General features: G+C 53.1%; 1 protein-coding gene and 1 long non-coding RNA gene across 6 annotated transcripts; one reads left to right on the forward strand and one right to left on the reverse strand.

Annotated features, from left to right (window-relative positions):
* Positions 1-1108: 1108 nt before the first annotated feature.
* Positions 1109-12419, reverse strand: TINAGL1 (tubulointerstitial nephritis antigen like 1). 5 transcript variants are annotated; one of them, XM_016957939.2, is made up of 12 exons: positions 12208-12293; positions 11345-11669; positions 9494-9557; positions 5568-5660; positions 5234-5348; positions 4000-4123; positions 3765-3915; positions 3461-3650; positions 3316-3361; positions 2925-3048; positions 2046-2091; positions 1109-1954 (listed from the first exon to the last, which is right to left on the reverse strand). In XM_016957939.2, the coding sequence occupies exons 2-12, from the start codon at positions 11652-11654 to the stop codon at positions 1814-1816; spliced, it is 1404 nt and encodes a 467-aa protein (XP_016813428.1). In that variant the 5' UTR covers positions 11655-11669; positions 12208-12293; the 3' UTR covers positions 1109-1813. The 5 variants fall into 5 exon arrangements, with proteins under 5 accessions (XP_016813428.1, XP_016813437.1, XP_016813431.1 ...); XM_016957948.2 differs by lacking the exon at positions 5568-5660; XM_016957942.2 differs by lacking the exon at positions 2925-3048.
* LOC107975904 (uncharacterized) lies at positions 9074-23215 on the forward strand. Its single transcript, XR_002944358.2, has 5 exons — positions 9074-10959; positions 13133-13393; positions 16481-20285; positions 20483-20797; positions 21981-23215. It is a non-coding gene; the product is annotated as an uncharacterized LOC107975904 (long non-coding RNA).
* The last annotated feature ends 687 nt before the right edge of the window (positions 23216-23902 follow it).

Raw genomic sequence — 23902 nt, forward strand, 5'->3', positions numbered from 1 at the left:
CCCCTGCCTCCCCACTGGCTGGAGGTGGCGGCGGGGAGGATTCCTTGCGCTCAGGGATCCCCCTCCCAGGCACAGGCCCTTGGGCTCCCAGAAAGGAAGGAGCACCAGCCTGGCGTCTGTGCCCAGAGGGACGCAGTGGAGGCTTGGGAGGGGCGTGGAGGTGAAAGAATGGGCCATATCCACTCAGTCATTCCATACATTGGAGGGCCACCCTATACCAGGGTTTCGGTGTGGGTACCAGGACCCACTAATGAAACAGACCATCCCTGCCCTCTAGGAACTTCCGGCATAATGCAGAAGGTCAGTAGATCCCAGATACCTGAAATATTGGGTGAAGGGCAGAGTGCAGATGATTTGAGGGAGGGTCTAACCCACGCCGGATGGGGATGGGGTGGCCTGGGCTCCTTGCACAGCCTCTGGCACTTCAGTGGCCCTTCACAGGCACTGTCTGGAAGAAGGAACCTTGGAGCGGGACAAGGGGTGGGTGGCATGGAAGGGCATCTGGCCCGGGGAGCAGCGTGAGCGAATGTCTGGCAGTCTGCATGTGTACCGGGCATTTGAGAGGCAGCAAGGAGCTGGTGACGAGGTTGGGCGGGTGGGTTCTGACGGCCTTGGAGCCAGGCTGAGGCCTGGCTTATTGTGCTGGCACTGGGAATCTGAGGAGGTAGGGTGGGAAGCAGGCTCAGCTTGGCCCAAGAGCAGGCCGAGGAGAGGCCCCCCTTGCCTGGGTGGCTTGGAGAGACTGATCTACAGAGACAGAGGCTCCAGCTTCTGAGGGCTGTGCCCCCCTTGCCTGCTGGGCACTGGCACCGGTTCAGCTGATAGCAGTGCAGGGCTCCCCCTTCAGGCGGCAGCTGACTCAGCGTCTGAAAGATGGTTCCCACGGTTCAGGTTTCTCTCTAGGGCCAAAGGCCATGCCATCCATGCCCCTCCCCCAAGTGGGTCAGTGCCCAGGGCATTGACAATTAGGGCTGAATGGAAGTTAGGATTTCCAGTCCCCCCACCCCTGCCAACCAGCAACACCTCAGGCAGTCCTTTCTGCTGTCTAACCACTGCCAGCCCAACTTTGGCTTGGCTTTCCACTCCCAGAGCTTCCAAGACACTGTAGTTATCAATACTTTGGTTTTATTTTAAAACAGTGAAAAGAAAAATAAATATCTGAAGAATAAGAATACAGGGCTGGGTGCAGTGGCTCATGCCTGCAATCCCAGCACTTTGGGAGGCGGAGGCAGGTGGACCGCTTGAGCCCAGGAGTTCGAGACCAGCCTGGGCAATACAGTGAGACCCCCCTCTTTACAAAAAATACAAAAATTAGCCAGGTGTGGTGGTGCACCTGTAGTCCCAGCTACTTGAGAGGCTGAGGTGGGAGGGTCACTTGAACCCAGGAGTCGGAGGTTACAGTGAGCCCTGATGGGCCACTGCACTCCAGCCTGGGCAACGGGGCAAGACTCTGTCTAAAAAAAAAAAAAAGAATACAAGAGTGGGGTGGGGTAGTGGGGCTGGAGACTTGAGGTGTCCTGGCTTTGGTAGTCTTGAGTGGGGGCGCCAGAGGCCTGGGATCTGCAGCTGTGCTCTTCCCAGGCCAGGCCCTGCCCCGTCCCCACTGGGAGGTCTGGGGGCTCCGCCAGTCTCGCCTGCCCGCGGCTCCCAGGCGGGGCGCTGCGTCAGCGGAACCCGCGCCGGGATTAGCGCCCTGGCGCCCGCCTGCGCCCCGGGCTCTGTCGGGCGAGGCTGGGGTCACCGCCCCATTGGGGCCTCTTCCGCCGGCCCTTAGCCTGGATCCCAGGCCGGACCCCGCGTGGTGCCCGCAGCCTCAGTGATGACCCATGTCCTCCATGCCCACGCGGCCCCAGACGCCCAGCACGAAGCTCTCGATGTCGCACTCATTGACGCCGCGCACGATGCGGAAGTGGCCCCTCTCGCCCCAGGCTGGGCCCCAGGAGTTGGCCGCAGTCTGGGAATAAGGAGAGGTGGTGAGAAGGGGAATGGGAGTGGGGCGAGGGGAAGAGGGGAAGAGGGGGCGGGGAAAGGGTCAGCGGCCTCACCCAGTATTTGAGCGTCCTTCCATCTGGCAGCGTCTCCTCTCCCCATCTGTGGGCAGAGCAGAGGAGGGGGAAGGGAGCTGGGTCTACCTGCTCTCAGGAGCTCCAATCCCGGAAACCTGCCCCATCCAGCCCCCAGTTGCCATTGGAGGGTTGGGTACACCCTTAGGGCTCAGGCAGGTCTCTGTACCTCTCTGCATCTCCCTCACTCTCACATCTGTAAGTCGGTGCACCCAGGCCCAGCATGGGAGGGGGTGGGGCACCAAGGGGACAAGTGGAGGCAAGGTGAGCAGAAGAGGAGGGAACCTGGGTCCTCCAGAGACCCACCTCCTAGGGGCCAGTTCTATGGGACCACACATCCACCTGCCCTCCCTCACTTGGGGATCCAGAGAGGGGTAGGTGCCAAGGGTCAGAAGGAAGACACTCTGAGAATATGGGTATCTTAGAGACCGCCAATTCCCACCATAAAGCACATTTCATTGAGTTCATTGAAGTCAGTGATCCTAACATCTATATTCCCTAAATCGGATAGGGAAACTGAGGCCAGGGGAGCGACCTCCCAGGTCACTCGGTGGGTCAGGCAGAGCTGGGACAGGTGCTGAGGTGGGGAGAGGTTGAGAAACTCTTGAGGCTTTCTTCATATTGGGGTTATTTTATCCCAATGTAAGGAAGGAACGGTTCCTAAAAAAGCCTTCAGAGGCTCCCAACCTTCAATTCAACCCAGGGCAAGTCCTTTCTCTTTCTGAGTCTCAGTTTTCTCCCTATTGAAATGATGAGAGCAGTCCTGGCTTTTTAGAGAGGTTGTAAGAACCCAAGGCAGGCTCCAGAGCCCCTAGCACAAACCCTGCTGTCCCAAAACCCCTCTGCCCACACGCCCCTCACCCTGTGATCTTGACTGAGTGGGTCCCATGCCGGCGGTATCTCTCTGGCCTCCCAAGGCTCACTGGCGTGTGGCTGTAGATGCCTCCCTTGTATAGGAAGAAGTCCTCATGCACCTCCATGAGGGCTGTTGGCAGATGTCAAGGTAGGGTCCACTCAGCCCATTGGCACAGGCACTGGAGCCTGAGTCTGTTGAGGTGTGCCCAGGCACCAGGGTCCCTCCATACCAAAGCTCTAAGTGCTCCCTCCAGGTGCTGCCTGTGGGAGGGGAGGACCCCTACTCCTGGCCCCACTGGACATGCTGCTGAATGCTGTGCAGACCACTTGTGCTACTGTGCCCACTCTCAAGCAGGCACAAGCTTCTGGAACCAGGGTGCTGGATAAGGGGGTTTACCTTGGACAGGGCCATTCTCCATCAGCTCCTTCATGATCTCCTTGTCCTGGAGGGCAGGGGATGGACAGAGAGCATCTGTCAGGGGTGAGACTCCAGGCTTTCACAACCCTCCTGCCTCGGCACCCTCACCCAAGTGCTGACTTACGTTGGAGCCGAGGCGGTAGACAGGAGTGACCTGGTAGATGTCATTGTTATTAACATAGCTGTTGGGGCAGTGGGCAGTGGCCTGGCGCTTGCCCCGACCCATGGCTCGGCTGTGCATCATACAGGGGGGCGCAGGGCCAGCCTCGTCTCGTTCACGGCCCGAGAAGGGGTAGCAGTGGTCAGACACCACCCTGCAAAGGCAGCAAGAGGGAGCAAAGGCAGAAAGACTCAGTGCATCATGGCCCAGGCCATGCCCACGGAGCTCCTTGCCCTCTTCTCTGCCCACATCCCCTGTTGCTGCATACCCTCGGCGACGCAGGAACCACCAGGCACCATCGAGACGCCCACCGCGGCAGCCCTGCTGCTGGTGGGTGTCACAAGACAGCAGGTTCTGGGGCGACAGGACAGGCGTCATGTGTCCCAGAGAATGGATTGAGACACGATCGGATGCCACAGCTGGTGGGGTGAGATAGAGGGGCTGTCGGGAGGCTCAGGACTTGGCCCTCCTCTCCCAGGCGCCAGCCCTTGCCCTTGGCTTACCTGCTGTGGAGAAGGCCCAGGAGCCTGCACAGTTGCCTTGGTCAAGAGGCTCATGAATCAGGTTGGGCCACTTCTCAGAGGCCTCGAAGGCTGTGGGAAGCACCTCCCCTGGGTTCAGCACTGTCTGCAAGATAAAGGTTGCCCTGTCTGCCTCCTGCTCTGCCCTGGCCTGCCCCTCAGGTGCCTATTGGCACTGGAGGGCCACCAAGTCCAGGGCCTTCTGCAGTTTAATCTTGAGCCCTCCTGCTACTGCAGGATTCCAGCTGCCTCCAACTTTGACTTGTATTGAAGAACCAAGCACCATTTAGTGCCTCCCAGGTATCAGGTGGTGGGGCGGGGTGGGTGGCGGTGGTGACTAGTCCTGCTTCCCAGATGAGGCAGCTGAGGCCAGGCACAGAGAAGTGGCCAGGCCAGGTCCCTCAGCTTTCCATTCTCAACCCCTGCCTCTTTCCTCTGCACCTTCTGATCGGCCTTAGCTTTCTTCAGGCCTTAGCTTCAGGCCCCAAAGGGCAGGGGAGGGAAGAGGCAGTAGGGTCCCGTGACCAGGCAGGCTGCCAACACAAACAGCAAGAGGCAGAAAATAGCCAGAGGCCCAGGGGAATAAGGGCAGGGCCAGGGTCTGGTCACCCAAGGCCGAAGTCTCCACAGGGAGGGCCACTCCTGCCAGCCCCTGCCTCCCCGCTGCCTGCCACTGATGGACAAATGCTCCAGCACATGTCCCGGTCCAGGCCTGCTGAAGCTCCCCTTCCTCACCCTTTCACTTCGGGCCTGGTTTTCATTCCTCTCCCAGAGGGTCCCACTGGTGGGAAGGGAGAAGCCCTCTCCTCCCTTGGGGTTCCGCTGAACCGGCATTTATTTCCGAGAACTGCTGCCCTCTGGCCAGAACTGGAGGAGCGTGTGTCCTTCCCTTCCCAAAATACCAAGGTGACCCCCTGTCCCCTTGGGCCCTAACCCAGCTGTACTGAGACCAACAGCATTTTTCCCAGGCTGGAGAGATCAGGGGGGAGCTGATGCCAAGACCACGAAATTCAATCTGAGCATCAGTTCTTCCAGCACAGCACATCCTGTGGAAGCAGGGAACAGAGGCCCAGAGAAGGGGAGTAACTTGTCCAGGGACACACAGCCTTGTAGTAGGGGATGGTCCAGGCCCTTGGAGGAGCAGGGCACAGGGCCAGCCTCCCTGAGGTTCTGAGCCATGGGGAGATGGCAGCATTGTGGGGAAGGATGGACTTACATAAATTTCATGCATGTTCATGACCGAGGAAGATGGGCGGATGGTGCCCAGGCGGTAGCGAATGCCCTCATCCAGGGTCATGCCCCAGAAGGCGCTGTGGTTCCCAGCCTGCCAGCTGAAGGAGAGAGGACGGAAGGAAGTCACAGATCTGCCGAGGCTCAGGGTCCTTGGCGTGGGTGCATGTGGGTGGGAGAGACGCACAGTGGCTGAGCGCACACACAGTCAAATCTGGGTGTAGGAGTGGCCTGCTGGACGTGCCCCACAGCACAGCATGCGTGTATACATGCATGAGTATGCATGTGTGCCCACTGAGGGTGCCTCTAGGGCCTCTCACCCATAGTTGCCCTGGTTGATGGCTTTGATCATGTCTGGATCCACCAGGCATGGTTCTTGGTCACACTGCCACTGCCTGTTCTCCTGGCAGGTGCTGGCGAGAAAAGGAGAGAAGGAAAGGGTAAGTGGGGGACTGGGGATACTTTGAAGGAATGTGGCCTCGGTGGTTAACATGGGCCAGGGAGTCTGTGCAAGTGACTACGGGAGAATCTCCAGGTGATCCCATCCAGCCTGGTGGCTTTAAATGTCAACGTCTAGTTCATGATTCTCAAGTTTATATCTGTGGCCTAGATCTCTGCCTGAACACCAGAGTCAAGGATCTCACGGCTACTCAACATCACTACCCTGAACCAAAACACTCCCTGAACTGAATTCCTGATCTCCCTCACTTATTCCCCCTACAGTTCTCAGAAAACGGCAACTCTATCCTTCCCGGAGTTTGGGCCCCAAACCTGGCAGTCCCCGCTGACTTCCTTTCCCATGCTGATCCAGTTCATCCGCATATCCTATGGGTCTACCTTTAAAATGCATCCAGAATCCGAACCACTCTCATTCTCTCCTGCAGCCCGCCCAAGTCCGATCACCTCTCACCTGGATTCCTGCTGTGGCCTCCTCACTGTGGGTGCTCCATGCATCTGCCCCTTGCCCTGCTTCCCAGGGTATTTTTAACACAGCTGCCAGAGTGACCCTGCTAAACCTAAGTCATATCACGTCGTTCCTCTGCCCAAAACCCTCCACTGACTTCACATCACAGAATAAGAGCCAAAGTTTGGTGATGACAAGGCCCTGCACGCTCTGTCCTCCTGTCCCCCGATCCCCTCCTCCTTCAAGTTCTGGTTCTAAGGCTCCAACTAGGCTGGCCCCTGATGGTTCACACCGATCTGCCTGCTCCCCTTCCTCCCCGCTTTTTTTTTTTTTTGAGACAGGGTCTTGCTCTGTTGCCCAGGCTGGAATGCAGTGGTGTGATCTCGGCTCACTGCAGTCTCTGCTTCCCAGGCTCAAGTGGCCCTCCCACCTCAGCCTCCTAAATAGCTGAGACTACAAGTGCACCACCACACCCAGCTAAATTTTGCAATTTTTGTAGAGATGGGGTTTTGCTATGTTGCCCAGGCTGGTCTCAAATTCCTGGCCTCAAGTGATCCACCTGCCTTGGCCTTCCAAAGTGCTGAGATTTACAGGTGTGAGCCACAGGCCCGGCCTGTTTATATTGCTTATACCTGTTTCCTCATAGGCTGTAAATTCCTTGAGGGCAGGTATTGTTTGGTATTTTCAGCGCCTAGGAAAACAAAACCTAGCACATAGTAAGCACCCAATGAATATTTGTTAACTGAGTCAATGACTGAGGCCATATGCTGAATTGACTAAGAGCATGGGTTCTGGAATTCAGATTCTGGGTTTCAGCCCACTGGCTGTGTGATCTTAGGAGAATCATTCAAGCTCTGTCTCTCTCAATGCCCTTGTCTATAAAATGAGGATAATACAGTGGTACCACTTTCCAGGGATTTAATGATAGGCTTGTAAAGCATTTAGCACTGGGCCTGGCCCATCATTAAGTGCTCAGAATTAATATCCACTATCACCATTCTGTTACAGGAATCCCAGACCCCACTTCTCTAGAGCTTCAGACTCATATCCCACTGACCTTCTGACATCTCTGGATGTGCAAAAGGCATCTCAAACTCAAAATAGCCCGTCTGCCTCCCACAAGCCTGCTCTTTCCTAACATCTTCAACTCTGAAAATGGCACCCAGTTGTTCACATCAGAGCTCCAGGTGGTCTGTGGTGTCCGCCCACATGTCCCCCATCAGCAGGGCTTGGAGATGGCACATGAGGAATCCACCTACCTCTCGCCCCTCCACTGTGGCCCCCCTACTCCCGTCCCTCATCACCTCTCACCTGGACCCCGGCACTGCCTTATTCACCAAGTCCGCTACCCCTTTAGAATTCCCGGCCATCCCCTCCCTACCCACCCCAAAGCCAGAGAGATCTTTGAAGAACGTAAATCAGACCGTGTGCTCTCTACGTGGCTTCCTGTGACTCCAAACAAAATGCAGAATCCTGGGCACAGCTGATGTGAGCCACGGAACGTGGCCTGCACCTCCTTGGGACGTCTCTCCCCTACCCCAGCTCCAGCTAAAATGAGCTCAGTCACCTCCCGGCCTTCCCACGAGCCACTCCCTCTGCCTAGGCCAGGCCTCTCCTATCCTTCTCCCTGGTCTCAGCATAAATGTCCCTTCCTCAGAGTGGCTTTCCCACCCACTCCCTACTCTAAACTGGGACCCCCGTTATCCTCTCTTTTCCCTATAACACTGGGCAGCTTGTCAGAATATACTCATTTGTGGTCTTCCCATGCCCTTCACCTTACACTAGAAGTGGGACAAGGACTGTGTCTGTTGCATTCCCGCTCCATCTCCTGAGCTCAGCATAGTGCCTGTCACGCAGTAGGTCTTTAATAATAGGTGCCGACTGAAGGGTTGCATTCTATGAATTCTATAATGCTTTTACAAGCTCATAACTCTGTTATTACAAGATGCTGAACTGCCTCCTTGCAAGCTGCCCGAGGCTCCCACCTCCAATGTTGCCTTTTAAGGAGCCTCAAGGGGAGCCAAGACCCAGTATGGCTGGGCTTTCCAGCCCCAGGAGAGGCGAGGGCACTGCTGGGGAGGGCCAGAGGAGTCTGCGGGGCCGGGAAGGGTTTCCTCATCCTTCCTTTCCCTCTCTGCACACCAGGCTGTTCCCCCTCTGCACACCTAGGCAGCAGCACCCGACTAGACTCTGGAAGCATCCTTTGAGGGCTCTGACACCCTGGACACTCCCCCACCCTCGCCCCCAGAGCCTTCATGAGGAGAGGGCAGTAGACTATTCTGTCCTTTCCTGCCATCTCCTCCTTTGCCCCCAGGGCTGCCCACACAGGTCCAGGCAGGGCCGGTGGTAGCAGGTCCCAGCATTCCAGAGGGGGCCTAAGGGGCCAGGGACAGCAGTGAGAGAGAGAGAGACAGAGAGAGAGAGAGAGAGAGAGAGAGAGAGAGAGAGAGAGCATTAACCCCTCAACGTCCAGAGCCATCCTATCAGAACCTGCAGACGCGGGCCAGGCATGTTTTATCCTTTTGAACACACACACACACACACAGTGCACACACAGTCACGCTGAACACCCAGACACATGCTGAAACGTTCCCTCCCTCACTGTGACCTGGGCACCCCTCACCCTAGTGAGGCAATGGAAATATCTTATGCGCAATGCATTCCAAAAAGTTTCCTTCTCTCTGGGGCCTCTTAGTCCCAGGCAAAGAGGGAGTGGGGGTGGAGTGGGTGCAGGGCCGCCTCCTCCAAGTCGCAGGCTCCCCATTATTTCTATTAAGGCTTTCAGGGTTTCCTACCTGGCCCTTCTCCACTTCCCATCTCAGACTGAATAGGGGGGTACCCATGACCCCTTCCTCCTCCTACTGGGAATGGTGGGGAGGGGTGGGGAAGGAAAAAGGGGCCACATTTCAGGGAAGGCCCTGCTAGAGGCTGGCCGCCCGCCCGCTCAGCCATCCCTGACCCTCATCCGCTCAGGGCAGCGGATGCTGCAGTCAGAGCTTTCCTTCCTGGCGCCCCCTTCTCCCTCTGACTCTGCGGTGACAGCAGGAATAGCTGGGAGGAGTAGCCCAGCCCAAGCCAGGAGGGGTGGGGAAGGACTCTCAGTTCAAGGGTGACCCCTGGGCCAGGCATCCATGGCTGGCCATGCTTGAGGAATGTTGTTGGAATGATGTTAGATAAGTTGACTTGGTCAGTGTTAAAATTCCTCTATTGCAGATGAGGAAACTGAGGTTCAAAGAAGGGAAAAGACTTCTCCGTTGCAAAAGGGGTCAGGGATAAGATTTGAACCAAGTCTGTCAGCCACAGGCTCACAAAGCAAGACCCCTCTAAGCTCCAAACACTCACCAACGGTTACAGTTGTCCCAGTAGGTTCCCAAGACTGGATAGATACGACCTCCATGCATACATCCTGTTGGAAGGGAAGAGAAGAGAAGTGGAACCAGAACCAGAGAGGATGGGCTGATTGGCCAGGTCCTTGGAGGTCAGGTACCTTGAACCTTTCCAAGATTCTCTCTCTTTCTCTCTCTCTGTCTCACACACACACACATACCAGCTGTCACTGAAATTAAATTATAACTGAAGACATCACACACACATACACATAGACACACCAGCTCTCACTGAAATTAAACTATAACTGAAGACATCACACACACACACACAACAGCTCTCACTGAAATTGAAGCCAAACTATAACTGAAGATATCACACACACACACACACACACACACACCAGCTCTCACTGAGATTAAGCTATAACTGAAGACATCACACACACACACACCAGCTCTCACTGAAATTAAACTATAACTGAAGACATCACACACACACACACACACACCAGCTCTCACTGAAATTAAACTATAACTGAAGACATCACACACACACACACACACACCAGCTCTCACTGAGATTAAGCTATAACTGAAGACATCACACACACACACACACACACCAGCTCTCACTGAAATTAAACTATAACTGAAGACATCACACACACACACCAGCTCTCACTGAAATTAAGCTATAACTGAAGACATCACACACACACACACACACACACCAGCTCTCACTGAAATTAAGCTATAACTGAAGACATCACACACACACACACACACCAGCTCTCACTGAAATTAAGCTATAACTGAAGACATCACACACACACACACACACACCAGCTCTCACTGAAATTAAACTATAACTGAAGACATCACACACACATACACACACCAGCTCTCACTAAAATTAAACTATAACTGAAGGCATCACACACACATACACACACCAGCTCTCACTGAAATTGAAGCCAAACTATAACTGAAGATATCACACACACACACACACACACACCAGCTCTCACTGAAATTAAGCTATAACTGAAGACATCACACACACACACACACACACACACCAGCTCTCACTGAAATTAAACTATAACTGAAGACAAATCCTGCAGGGTCACACACCAACTGCTGTTTGGGAAGTTCTTCAATGATTCCAACCTGGATTCCTCTTACTTTACTTGGATGCCAGCCACAACATTCCTGGGATCCTTTTCCATTTAAATAAGTTAGGGCTTGGAGATGGGGAGTGGGAGGAGCATGGGGAAGCCAAGGCCCAGAGAAGGTAAGCAACCGTCCTAAGATAACACAGCACTCTTGAGATGACAGCTCAGGTATGCAGTCTGCCGGCCCAAGCCCCATGGAACTGTGGGAAGGAACGCAAGTGATTCTCCTATTGGACAGGGGCAAGTGCATGGAAAAGGATGATGGTGAGGCTGAAAGCAGGAAAAGATTTGACCCATCTCCCACGTATGAGCAGCCATCTCGGGGCACAGGATCCTAGAATCCTCAGCAAAGGCAGAAAAATGGCTAAGATGACCCTCACCAACCCATATGTGCCTTATCAGCCCAAGAGTGAGTCAGCAGATGCGGCCAGCACCTTCCGTGTCTGGAAAAGAGACAGGATTGGGAGAAAATGTGGGAGGTTGCCCTTTCCCTGGGCCAAATTAGAATTCTAACCAAGGAGCTTCTTCAGTCTTGCTGGAGAGTAAAGTTCCCAGAGGGGCAGGGAAGAGTCCCAGATTCTACAGAGCTTCCCCTGGAAATGTCAGTGCATCCATCAGCTTTGCTCTTGAGCCTTGCTGAGTCTGAGGTGGACAAAGTGACCCACCCTCCTGGCCATCTTAGTGCCCACCTTGGATCGGGGGAAAAGGGGGTGGCACGCCGAGGCAGAAGTCCCAGAAGTCAGGGCAGCAGTCGGAGACCGTGCGGTTGCAGAAGAGGTCACAGTAACAGATGGCGCCCAGGTAGGGCAGGGCACAGTCGTCGGCACGGCCGCGGCAGCACAGGTCCTGCTCCTGGCAGTACCGGCCTCCCGCGTCCCGGATGCCCCGCAGGTGCAGACCCGGTGCTAGCTCCCGGCGCCCACGACCCTGCTGGGCACCCAGAGCCAAGTGGCCAGCCAGCGGCAGCAACAGCAGTAGCCCCAGTGGACATCGCCACATGGTGGCTCCTGGGCCCTGGGGGGCAGAGATGGTGGGCAGCAGAGACTTCCTGGAACACCAGGGACGGGTCTCCCAGTTTCCTGGAGCTGTGAGTTCAAGAGGGCCCAGCAGGGAGGGAGATCCCGATTCCTGAGTCCCCAGGCAGGACACGGGCAGAGGAGCCCCAGTGTGTGGGCCCTGGCTATAGGGGGATGGGGACTGGGCAGAAACGGAGCCCCTCCCTGACCTAGGCAGGGACCTTCAAGGACAAGGAAATGAGGGTGGTGGCATTCTTGGTGCTCCCACCCAGCACTCATCCTGTGGACCCAAGGTCTTCTCTCCTGTCCTGGGTCTCTCTGCCCTCCAGGAGCCTCCATCCCTGACCTGGGTCCTTGACTTTGTGCTTTCCTGTCTCCCCCGGTCTTTTGGGTACACCTCTCTTCTGTTCCTGTGTCCCTCTGTCCCCCTCCACTGTCCCTCTCTCTGCCATCTGTCTTGGTTCCTCTACCTGCCCCCTCCCCCTGTTTCTTCTCGGTCTACACCTTCCGCCCTCTGAGCAGGGGAGCGTCCCTACCTGGTGAAGGTGTGGGCTGGGGCCCAGGCTGGCCCGCGCGCCTCCGCCTCCTGGCTCTGCGACCGCCGGACGCTCAAAGTCAAGAGAGGAGCGCGGGGCGGGGCGCTTTTTGTACCGCCCGCCCTCTGCACCGCCCCGGCAGTGGCGGAAGGGAGGGGCGCCTGGCTTGTACCTGGAGTAACTACCCCACAACTCATGGGCTTGCAGGGTGGAGAAACGACAAGCACACGATTGTCCTGGCTGGGTCTCCTGTGGCGGAAGCCGTTCCCTTAGGGGAACCCCAAGCAGGAAGGATTGCGGTTTCACACTGGGAAGGACTTCGCAGTGGGCATCCCTGTGGAGCTGAGGGGCTCTGGTGGAGAAGGGGCGATATGGGCAGCCGAGCTCTGGGTTATGGACACAAGTTTGGGAAATGATGGGGAGGGCGTGTGAGGCAAAATTCTCTAAGCCTCTCCTGACCCCTCAGTAATAAAAATAGCCATGCACACCCCTCTCCACTGTGCCCCCTAGGCTTGGGTGCCGCCCCCCTAGCCACCCCAGCTCCTAGGAATGATTGGAATTCCAGGAGTATGATCCTTAGGTGCCCTGGGCGGCTCATCCCTGGGAGGTGGGCAGGGTGTGGGGGTGGCCTCTGCACCCTTTGACCCCTTGTTGAGTCTGCCTTCCCTTGCCTGCTTGGGCCCCTAGACGAGCACTGCCCTCTCTAGCAAACCCAAGGGCATCCTGCTTGGCACCTGTCCCCCTCCAAGGGTCCAAAGGCAAGGGCCCTACCAGCTGGCACCCCCTGCAGAGGCCCTCCTTCCTGCCCTAGGCATAAACCTTTCTTTGCCCAGGCTGGCCTGGGACCCAAACAATGGGGCTTCTGTCCCGCCAGGTCTGCCGTCACCTTTTACCTCCCTATTGTGCAACGCCCTCTCTTCAACAGGTTGGGCCCAGGCCAGAGGTCTCTACCAGCAAAGAGGATAAAAGAGACTACACCTGGACAAACCCTCCCAGGCCCAGGCCTGAGCCTCACATGTGGCCCCAGGGAAGGCATCAGGGACTCCCTTTGCCCTCCCACTGACCTCCCTGCAAGCCTCCCCCAAACCAAGGGGCATCCTCAGCTGGCCAGACCCTGGGGGAAGGGAGAGAGCCGAGGATCACCGGCACCTGTGGCTGGGTTACCCCTGCCATGGACCACTGGGTGGTGAGTCACCAAGGGGGTCCTGCCCTGGTGGTGGGGGTGGAGGGATAATATCCGGGGGCCCCAGCACTGGCACTAACACACCCAGGAGCTGCCCATCTGCTCCCTGCAGGGACCTGGGAGGACAAAGCCTAGGTGGGAAACTGAGGCTCAGAAGAATGCACTTGCCTGAGGTCGTGCAGCCAGAACACAGGCTCCCTGCCTGCCACCAGCCCACTCCTTTACCCCTAGTCACCCTTAGTCACCCACTACAGGTCTCAACGTGCTCCTGGTTGGGAAGTCTCTTTTCTTATCTAAACTCCATTCATCTTACTGCAGGACGGGCCCCTCGGTATTGGTAAATGTCATATCCTCAGGGTAAGAGATGAAAGCTGCTTTCTTTCAAAAGAGTTCATGTCCAGAGTTCCTACTTTTATGGTACCTACTTTTTCATGGTTCTGGGGCTGGGGGCTGGTTCTGAGACATCTGGCCTCTCTTTTGCCCAAAATCACACCACATAGGCTACCCTTGTAAGTCTGGGTGTGTTATCTCTGTGTGCATGTATGCATGTGTATATCTGAGTTGCGGTGTTTGTGGGGTGTTTCTGCTTCTGCTTGAGTCTGTCAGTCCACATCTGATCGTCTGGGTTTTTTTTTGTTTTTTTTTGTTTTTTTTTTTTGAGACAAGGTCTCACTTTGACACCTAGGCTGGAGTACAGTGGCGCGATCTCGACTCACTGAAGCCTTGACCTCCTGGGCTCAAGCAATCCTCCCACCTCAGCTTCCTGAGTAACTGGGACTACAGGTGCACACCGCCATGCCTGCCTGAATTTTTTTTGTATTTGTAGTAGAGATGGGGTTTCACCATGTTGCCCAGGCTGGTCTCCAACTCCTGAGCTCAAGCAATCCGCCTGCCTTGGCCTTCCGAAGTGTGTTTACCTGTCTATCTGCTATGTGCCTGTGTATCTGTGAGTCTGGATATTTTGGCTATCTGCCTGTCCTTGTCTGACTGATTATCTGCTTGTCTATCCATTTACCTGTCCATCTGCTACATACCTGTGCATCTGTGTGTGTGTATCTGTCTGGATGTTGTCTCTGTGTCCATTATGGATCTGTCTGTCTGCCAGCGTGTGTTGTTTGCCTGCATTTGTGCACTTGTTGGCTTGTATGTCTGTGTGTGTGTCCTGCCTGTGCCTCCCTGTCTAAGAGGTGTCTGTGTATCTGTGTGGGAGTTGTGGCCATCTGCCTGTCCTTGTCTGCCTGCCTGTCTATGCATAAGAGGCAGGGACTCAGAGCAGGGGATGGGAGCAGAGCCAGAGCCTCCCACCATCACTCAGCTTGGCACAGAGCCCGCCCCAGTGGAATTTTGTGACTCACTGGGTTCCTTGGCCGAGGAGGAAAAGGGCAGGGCCGGGGGTGCTGGACACCCCCACTTTCCTTTTCCATGACCCTTTGACCCTTTGCCTCCTAGTGACTCCTAGTGACTCATTGACTTATTATTTTTTTTTTTGATGGAGTCTCGCTCTGTCGCCCAGGCTGGAGTGCAGTGGCGTGATCTCAGCTCACTGCAAGCTCTGCCTCCTGGGTTCAAGCCATTCTCCTGCCTCAGCCTCCTGAGTAGCTGGGACTACAGGCACCCACCACCAGGCCCAGCTAATTTTTTGTATTTTTTAGTAGAGATGAGGTTTCACCATGTTAGCCAGGATGGTCTCGATCTCCTGACCTTGTGATCTGCCCGCCTCAGCCTCCCAAAGTGCTGGGATTACAGGCGTGAGCCACCATGCCTAGCCGACTCAATGACTTATTCTTGAGCAAAGTGGGACCTTATCCAAGGGCCTGGGACAGAGCAGCAGAGGAGGAGACACCAGCGAGACTTCCCCCTCTGAGCCCTTCCGGCTTTTCAAGAGGCAGGTAGCCTAGGTCCCTGTGGTGGTTTTGTCCTCCCTTACTCCGGACCCCCGCAGCGCAGCCCCTCTCTGGGCGTTGGTACCAACCTGTACCCAGATGCTCCCTGGAGGCCCTCTTGTACTCTCTTACTTTTACAGAGGGAGGTGAAGCCAGAAAGGGACAGTGACAAGCCTAAGAACACACGGCAGAGCAGAGGCCTCTATGGAGTCCCAGAGCTCCCCACACCCCACAAACTTCACAACTGCTCTAAATGCTCGGAATCAGCCATTCTCCTCTGCGAGCTGAGCAGGGCTTTCTGGGAAGACAAAGACCTGTTGTCTGCTCACCCCAGGTCCCTAGCCAAGGACCTGATACTTGAGGCCTGGGAGTTCAGATGCTCAGGGCTCAAACAGCACCCCATCCAAGGCTGGGGCTCCTTGTGGTTCCCTGTGGTCAGTGGGACATGTCCAGAGCTCAGGTCAGTGCTCCCTGGGACTGCATCTGAGACCCTGTCCAGGCCTAATACTGTAGCCAGTTGGGCCATGTTGTGATACGTTGGGGCTTCCCAGGGCTCCTGGACTGTTTTGTAGAAAGTCCCACATCAAGGACTGCATGACAGTCAGAGTGTGGTGCTGTCATAGCACGCTGGAGCTTGCAGCAGATAAAATTCCAGGCCATGTGGAAGTGTGTTGCGCCACGCAATGGCATGCTTTACTATTTGATTTTCTCATTCATTCAACAAATACTTGTTAAGCATTTACGATGTGCCAGGTTCTGTGCTAGGTGCTGAGTGTACATTGTTGAACCAAACAGATGGAGTTCCTGCTATTGTGGAGTTTGCAGTCTAATGGGAAGAGAGGCCAGGCATGGTGGCTCATGCCTGTAATCCCAGCAGTTTGGGAGCCTAAGGCAGGTGGATTGCTTCAGCTCAGGGGTTTGAGATCAGCCTGGGCAACATGGTGTAACCCTGTCTCTACCAAAAATTAAAAAAATTGGCTGGGTATGGTGGCATGTACCTATGGCCCCAGCTACTCAGGAGGCTGAGGTGGGAGGATTGCTTGAGCCCAGGAGGCAGAGGTGGCAGTGAGCTGAGATTGTGCCACTGCACTCCAGCCTGGGTGACAAAGTGAGATTCCATCTCAAATAATGATGATGATAATAATAATAATAATGGGAAGATAGACAAATACGTAAGCAAACCATCCCCCCGCCCCCCCACCCACAGATCAAGAAGTCATTCCAAAATGTGAAGCGTTCTGAAGATATGCACATAGCGTAAGAACCTGATGTAATGTGGTGGTCAAGGCGGTCTCAGAGAGGAGATGACGTTTGAGCTGACACCTGAGGGATGAGAAGAAAGCAGCCATTCCCAGGGCCCAGGGGAGGCATCCTAGGAAGCCGGATCCGCATGAGCAAAAGCCCTGAGGCCTGGCACAAGTTGGTCTGCTTGAGAAGCAGGAGAGAGCCCTGAGCATCCGGAGTGCAGCAAGCGAGGTGCACAGAGGAGCAGGAAGGGGCTGGGAGAAGGCTGGGGCCGGATCATGCAGGACAGGCTGGAGGAAGGGGCTTGAATTGTCTTCTGACCACTGAGGGGATATAAACATGAGGGCAAAATCATCTGATTTCCATGTGCAAAGGCCCACTCTGGCTGCTCTAGAGAGAACAGATGATTGCAGGGTAAAAGTGGATTTAGAGAGGTCAGATGGAGGCTGGGTACGTGCCGTGTATGGTAGATAGCATGCTACCAAATACACTCACAGGTAGCCCTATTATCTCCATTTCACAGATGAGCAAGTCAAGATGCAGAAGGACTCTCTGGCTTGTCCAAGGTCACACGGCTGTTAGGAGCAGAGCAGCGTCCTGGTGCTCAAGCCCTGAGGGCCCCAACACACTGCCTCTGCAATGGCCACAACTGTCCAAAGACTAAGCTGACTCTCACACCTGGTAGTGTCTGTGGTCATTCACTGTGGATGGAAGTGGAGAAATGCAGAAAACAGAAACACAGCTTCCCCTTTTCTGTCATATTTCTGTATCGTTGGTGTTTGGAGCCAGTTGAGCACAAAGGGCCCCTGAGTGCTGTTTCCTTGTGATATTTGGGGGTTAACAGCTTCCCCTCATCTCTTAATTACCTGCCCTCCTTCACTTCAGCTGCACATTCGTTAAAGAATGCTCTCCCAGGAGAAGAGCTTGGTGTTATCACCCGCAAACATCTTAGAAAACTAATGCTATCCTTGAGTGCCTGTTTACAGAAACATTTTTACATTTCACTTGACATTTCCAGCAAATCTTGATCCTTCCAGCCAGGAATATTAATATATAGGTCTTGAAAAGTGCAAGAGGCTCTTCCATGGCTCCAAGCACATTTGACACTCTTCCTTTTCTGATCCCCAAGCAGACAGTGATGAAACCCCAATAGCTGGGCGAATACTCATCCAACAGGAAGAATCAGTTTTAAGAGCTGGGTTCTCAGGGTCAAATAGTGTGGTGTGGCCTTTTGGTTGTAATGAGTTGAATGGAGGTCTCAAAAAAGATATATCCATGTTCTAATCCCCAGAACTTGTGAATGTGACCTTATTTGGAAAAAGAGTCCTTTTGGATGTAATTAAGTTAAGGATTTTGAGATAAGGAGATCATCCTGGGTTATCTGGGTGGACCCTAAATCTGTTGACAATGTCCTTATGAGAGACCCCAGAGGACACAGACAGGAAAGGAAGAGGCAATGTGGCCCCAGAGGCTGAGATCAGAGCTCTGTGGCCACAGTTCGAGGAACACCTGGAGCCACCAGAAGCTGGAGGAGGCAAGGAACAGATTCTCCCTGATCCTCTGGATACAGAGGGAGAATAGCCTGGCCGACACCTTGATTTTGGACTTCTGGCCCCCAGAACTGAGAAAATTAACTTCTGTTGTGTTAAGCAGCCACGTTTGTAGCAGTTCATCATAGCAGCCCTGGGAAAGAAATACAGTGGGCTTCCAGTTCAAGGAGGATCCACGAGGCCTGAGCTCCATCTGTCGATTGGAATCACCAAAATCAAGGCTGTGTGCGGGTAACGCCAGCACAAGCAGCTCATGCTGGCAAAAGCAGACCAAACCGGCTCAGGCAACATCAAGTCATCTTGAAGTGGTTCACGCACCACAGTGAGTGGTATTGATTGTGGTTAAGAGCCAGGTTCAAGGAGGTTTATCACTCAGTAGCCAGGTAAAGCAGGTTCCAGGCCTGGCTCCACCACTCAACAACCGGGGAAACAGGGGTAAGCTTCTTAAATGCTCCGTGTCTCAGTTTCTCCATGTGTAAAATGAGGGCGCTAATAACAGTCCCTACCTGCAAGGTGGTTGTGAAGATGATATGAATTCATATATGTAAGGCACTTGGAATTGACAATACTGACATACCACAAATACAAAATAAGTGTCTGCCATTATTAAGCTAACCCAAATCAAAACAGACACAGATGAATTCAGAATACTCGAGTAGACTCAGATATGTTCAAAAGGAGCCCACCAGTTAAAACTAGCTGAGACCAGTGTAAACTGGCTCAAGCCTTTTGGGCCAAGCTGTACTAAAACCAGATTAAATCAGTCAAAACAGGATTAGAATAGTCAGTCTGGAATCTCTACACGCACGCCTGCACATTTGAGGGGTCTCTCTCCGCCCCCTCTGTACATCAGATTGAATAGTAACAAACAGTCCCACATCTCCCAAGAATGAGCATAATGGACAAGCAGAGGGCTGCCGATGTCCCCACCAGAACGAGCATAATGGACAGGCAGGGGGCCGCCGATGTCCCCAACTAAGACATGCAGACATTTCCCTGTCGGAAATGCGCTCAGATTCTTTACGGCAGGTCAAGGCTCAAATATCAGAAACCAATTTCACTCACACTAACTAAACAAGAGACGGGATCTGTGGTTCAGGATCCTGAGGCACTCGTGAAACTCATGGGTAGGAAGGTCAGCTGGAGCCAGTTAGTGTCTGGAAGGCTATCAGAGCTCAAGGCCCCTCTCTCTGGCCCAGGGAGGGGAATTAACTCCCTCAAAGGCAGGAGCTCAGTGAGCAGGAGGCTGGTAGGGAGGTGGGAGCTGCAGGTGACCGGTTAGAAGTCAGAGGCTGTTGTGGGGCAGCTTGCACCAGTGCTGTTCCCTGGCTGTTCCCTGGCTGTTCCCCGTCCTCTGGGGTGCCTGCTTCACAGAGCACCAATAATGCATTTGTGTCACTCTATGTTTCCTGGCAGGAGCAGACCTGCAGAGGGGCCAGAAGACACCTGGCTGGGTGGGGAGCAGCCCCTCCGTAATAACAATCGGAACCTGGGAAGATAAGTAGAGTCCCAGGGGAGGGACAGAGTTTCCCCTGTGTCACCACATGGCTACTTTGACACAAATGCACGTGGGCAGAGAGAGGCATGCAGGTCAAGGGCCTGGCAGGGAGTCAGGGGCCCTCAGTGCCAGTCCTGGCTCTGCCTCTGCCTCTGACACGCCATGTGACCTTGAGCAAGTCGCCACCCTGTCTGGGCTTCGCTAACCCATATACGGAATGAGAAGGTATCGTCCCTGGTCACTGCAGGTTTTAAATCATGTAGTGAGAGAGAGCTCATTTGGTCCAACTCTCTGCAACTGAAGGAATGGAGACACCGAGGGGGAGGAATCGGCCGCAGTGATGAGTGGGTGGCAAAGGGAGCTATCACTACCATTGATTATCCAGCTACTTGTGCTTGATAAACTCCCTCCTGGTGGAATGGGCTTTCCCACATCCAGCAGCACAAATGCTGTGAGCATCTACTACGGGCTGGGCACCTTCTCTGGGCTGGCACTTGACATGGGTTATCTCATTTAACTCCCTAACAACCCTATGTGGTATTATCATCCCCATTTCACAGGCGGCAAAACTGAATCCCAGAGAGAAGACTCACTCAGACACAGCTATCTGAACACTCGTTTCCAGTTCCCCTAGGGCAGCAGAGGAAGCAAGGTGGGGGGAAGCCAGTGGTCAAGGATTCCATGCGGAATGTACCCTAGAATTAACCCGTGGAGAGAGGGTAAGGGAACGGGCTCAGGCCCGGGAAGAAGCGGGGAGGACAGTGTCCTGTTGACCTATTCAAAAACATCCAGTTTTAGTTAATTTTTAGTTCATTAGTCACCACTTTTTATTAGTATCTCATGTATTCTTTCACAGTTTCTTTCTGCAGGTACAAAACTAATGATTTTTTTTCTTTCTTTTTCTTCTTTGAGACAGGGTCTCCCTCTGTTGCCCAGGCTATAGTACAATGGTGCAATCTCGGCTCACTGCAACCTCTGCCTCTGGGTTCAGGCGATCCTTTGCCTCCGCCTCCTGAGTAGCTGGAATTACAGGCATGCACCATGATGCTTGGCTAATTTTTGTATTTTTAGTAGAGTCAGGGTTTTGCTCTGTTGGCCAGGCTGGGCTCCAACTTCTGGTCTCAAGTGATCCACCCGCCTCGGGCTCCCAAAGTGCCAGGATTACAGGCGTGAGCCACTATGCCTGGCCAAAAGTGGCGATGTGTTCTTAATGCCCATTTTCACATAAAAGGTAATAATCTACCCACACCATGCTGTACCTTGTTTGTTTTTTGTTTGTTTGTTTGTTTGTTTTTTGACAGAGTCTTGCTCTGTCAGCTAGGCTAGAGTGCAGTGGCACAATCTCAGCGCGCTGCAACCTCCGCCTCCCGGGTTCAAGTGATTATCCTGCCTCAGCCTCCCGGGTAGTTGGAATTACAGGAGCCTGCCACCATGCCCAGCTAATTTTTGTGCTTTTAATAGAGATGGGGTTTCACCATGTTGGCCAGGCTGGTCTCGAACTCCTGACCTCAAGTGATCCATCCACCTTGGCCTCCCGAAGTGCTGGGATTACAGGCGTGACCCACCGCGCCTGGCTCTTGTTTGTTTTTTTAACTAATCACACATCTTAGAGACCTTTATCGGTAATTAGAGAGCTTCCTGGATCTTTTATATCACTGCATAATAAATATTCTATTATATAGATTAGAATAATTCAAATTACCAGTTCCCTATTGGTGGACATTTGTTTCTGGTTTGTTTGTTTTTTCTATTTTTTTTCTTATCACAAACAGTGCTGCAATAAGTAATTGTGCATATGCACTGTTTCACATGTGTGCAGGTATACCTGCAGGATAAATTCCCAAAAATGAATTGCTGATTTAAGAGTATCTTTTTTTTTTTTTTGAGACAGGGTCTTGATCTGTTGCCCAGGCTAAAGTGCAGTGGCATGATCATGATGCACTGCAGCCTCAGCCTCCTGGGCTCAAGCGATCTTCCCACCTCAGCTTCCCAAGTAGCTGGGACTACAGGCATGTGGCACCACGGCTGGTTAATATTTTCAGTGTAACACAGTTTCATCACGTTGCCCAGGCTGGTCTTGAACTCCTGGGCTCAAGCAATCCTCCCACCTCAGCATCCCAAAGTGCTGGGATCACAGGCATGTGCCACCATGCCTGGCAGGTTGAAAGTACTGTATGAGTTACCTATTGCTGCATACCAGATTATCATAAACTCAGCAGTTTAAAACAACACCCATTGTTTAGCTCACAGTCTCACCTGAACTGGGTGCTGAGTTCAGGGTGAAACCAAGGTGGCGGCCAGGCTTGGTTCTTTTTTGGAAGCTCTGGGGGGAAAATCTACTTTCAAGGCCATTCTTGTTGTTGGCAGAATTTGGTTCCTTGTGGTTGTAGAACTGAGTCTCTGGTTTCTTGCAGGCTTCCAGGAGGGGCCTCCCTGGGCTCCCGGAGGACACCCACAGCCCTTACCATGCAGCTCCCTCCAACATCAAGCCAGGAATGGCCGAACAGATCTTTCTCATGCTTCAAATCTCTGATGAATTTCTCTTGCCAGAGAAAGCTTGCCACTTTCCAAGGCCTCACCCAATCAGATCCGTCCAACAAGGGTGATCTCCCTATCATTAAGTTAACTGACTTGGAACCTCAGTTAATCTGCAAAATCCCTTTTGTCGTATAATGGAATACAATCATTTGGTTCACATGCTCATCTTATTCACAGGCCCTACACTCATACAAGGGCAGGGGACCACAGAAGAGTGAAGGCCAGTGAGGGTCACCTCAGAATTCTGCCCAACACCGGTGTTTTGTAATTTGGGTAGATGTTGCCATGTTGTCCTCGGTGGGGATTATGCAGAGGGAACTCTCCTCCTCCAGCAACAGTACACGTACCTGCTTTTCCATGGTGCTGCTTAGAGAATGTTATCAAACCTTTGGATTTCTGCCAGTCTGATAGGTGAAAAATGGAATCTCAATTGTATTTTAAAATTGTAATTATCGCCTTATGAATAAGGCTGAGCATTTCCTCAAAAGCATAAGAGCCATTTATATATTTTTTTCTTTATGGCTTCTGGTTTTGAGGCATAGAAAGGTCTTTCTAGCTCTAAAGTTAATCAGAAATTCTATGTTTTCTTTTTGCTTTTTTAAAAATTTTACTTTAAGTCCTTGGATACATGTGCTGAACGTGCAGGTTTGTTACATAGGTATACATGGGCCATGGTGGTCTGCTGCCCCTATCAACCCCTCATCTAGGTTTTAAGCTCCACATGCATTAGGTATTTGTCCTAATGCTCTTCCTCCTCTTTCCCCATGCCCCCAACAGGCCCCGGTGTGTGATGCTCTCCTCCCTGTGTCCATGTGTTCTCATTGTTTAGCTCCCACTAATGAGTGAGAACATGCCGTGTTTGGTTTTCTGTTCCTGTGTTAGTTTTCTGAGGATGATGGTTTTCAGCTTCATCCAGGTCCCTGCAAAGGACATGAACTCATTCTTTTTTATGGCTGCATAGTATTCCAAGTTGCATATGTGCCACATTTTCTTTATCCAGTATATCATTGATGGGCTTTTGGGTTGCTTCCAAGTCTTTGCTATTGTAAGTAGTGCTGCAATAAACAAATGTATGCATGTGTCTTTATAGTAGAATGGTTTATAATCCTTTGGGTATGTACCCAGTAATGGGATTGCTGGGTCAAATGGTATTTCTAGTTCTAGATCCTTGAGGAGTCGCCACACTGTCTTCCACAATGGTTGAGCTAATTTACACTCCCACCAACAGTGTAAACGTGTTCCTATTTCTCCACATCCTCACCAGCATTTGTTATTTCCAGACTTTTTAATGATTGCCATTCTAACTGGCATGAGATGGTATCTCATTGTGGTTTTGATTTGCATTTCTCAGCTCATTGCAACCTCTGCCTCCCGGGTTCAAGCAATTCTCCTGCCTCAGCCTCCAGAGTAGCTGGGATTACAGGGGCACGCCACCAAGCCCAGCTAATTTTTGTATTTTTAGCAGAAACAGGGCTTCACCATGTTGGCCAGTCTGGTCTCAAACTCCTGATCTCAAGTGATCCATCCACCTCAGCCTCCCAAAGTGCTGGGATTATAGGCGTGAGCCACCGCGGCTGGCCATTCTGCTATGTTTCCTTCTGGGGCTTTTATACTTTCATTTTTTAAAATCCATAGTTTCTTGGAGCTGGAGGTGTCCCTTGTCATTTTCTCATCAGTGAGTGCAAAGCAGGATCCCAAAAGGATTGGAGTCCAGAGTAGAGAAAGGAGCTGCCACGGTGGAGTCTGTTCAGTGCAGGCTCTGATCTCCTTCAGCCCTGCCAGGAATCCCAGCCAGCAG

Source organism: Pan troglodytes, chromosome 1, assembly GCF_028858775.2.
Source record: "Pan troglodytes isolate AG18354 chromosome 1, NHGRI_mPanTro3-v2.0_pri, whole genome shotgun sequence".
Taxonomy (NCBI): Eukaryota; Metazoa; Chordata; class Mammalia; order Primates; family Hominidae; genus Pan; species Pan troglodytes.

Excerpts from the sequence above, each read along its gene's own strand:
- TINAGL1 (XM_016957939.2), bottom strand. The coding sequence starts at position 11,654 with ATGTGGCGATGTCCACTGGGGCTACTGCTGTTGCTGCCGCTGGCTGGC. Across the intron at positions 3,916-3,999 it reads CTGGGCCTTCTCCACAGCAG|CTGTGGCATCCGATCGTGTC; the intron begins GTAAGCCAAGGG and ends TCACCCCACCAG. Across the intron at positions 3,362-3,460 it reads TCTACCGCCTCGGCTCCAAC|GACAAGGAGATCATGAAGGA; the intron begins GTAAGTCAGCAC and ends CCTGCCCTCCAG.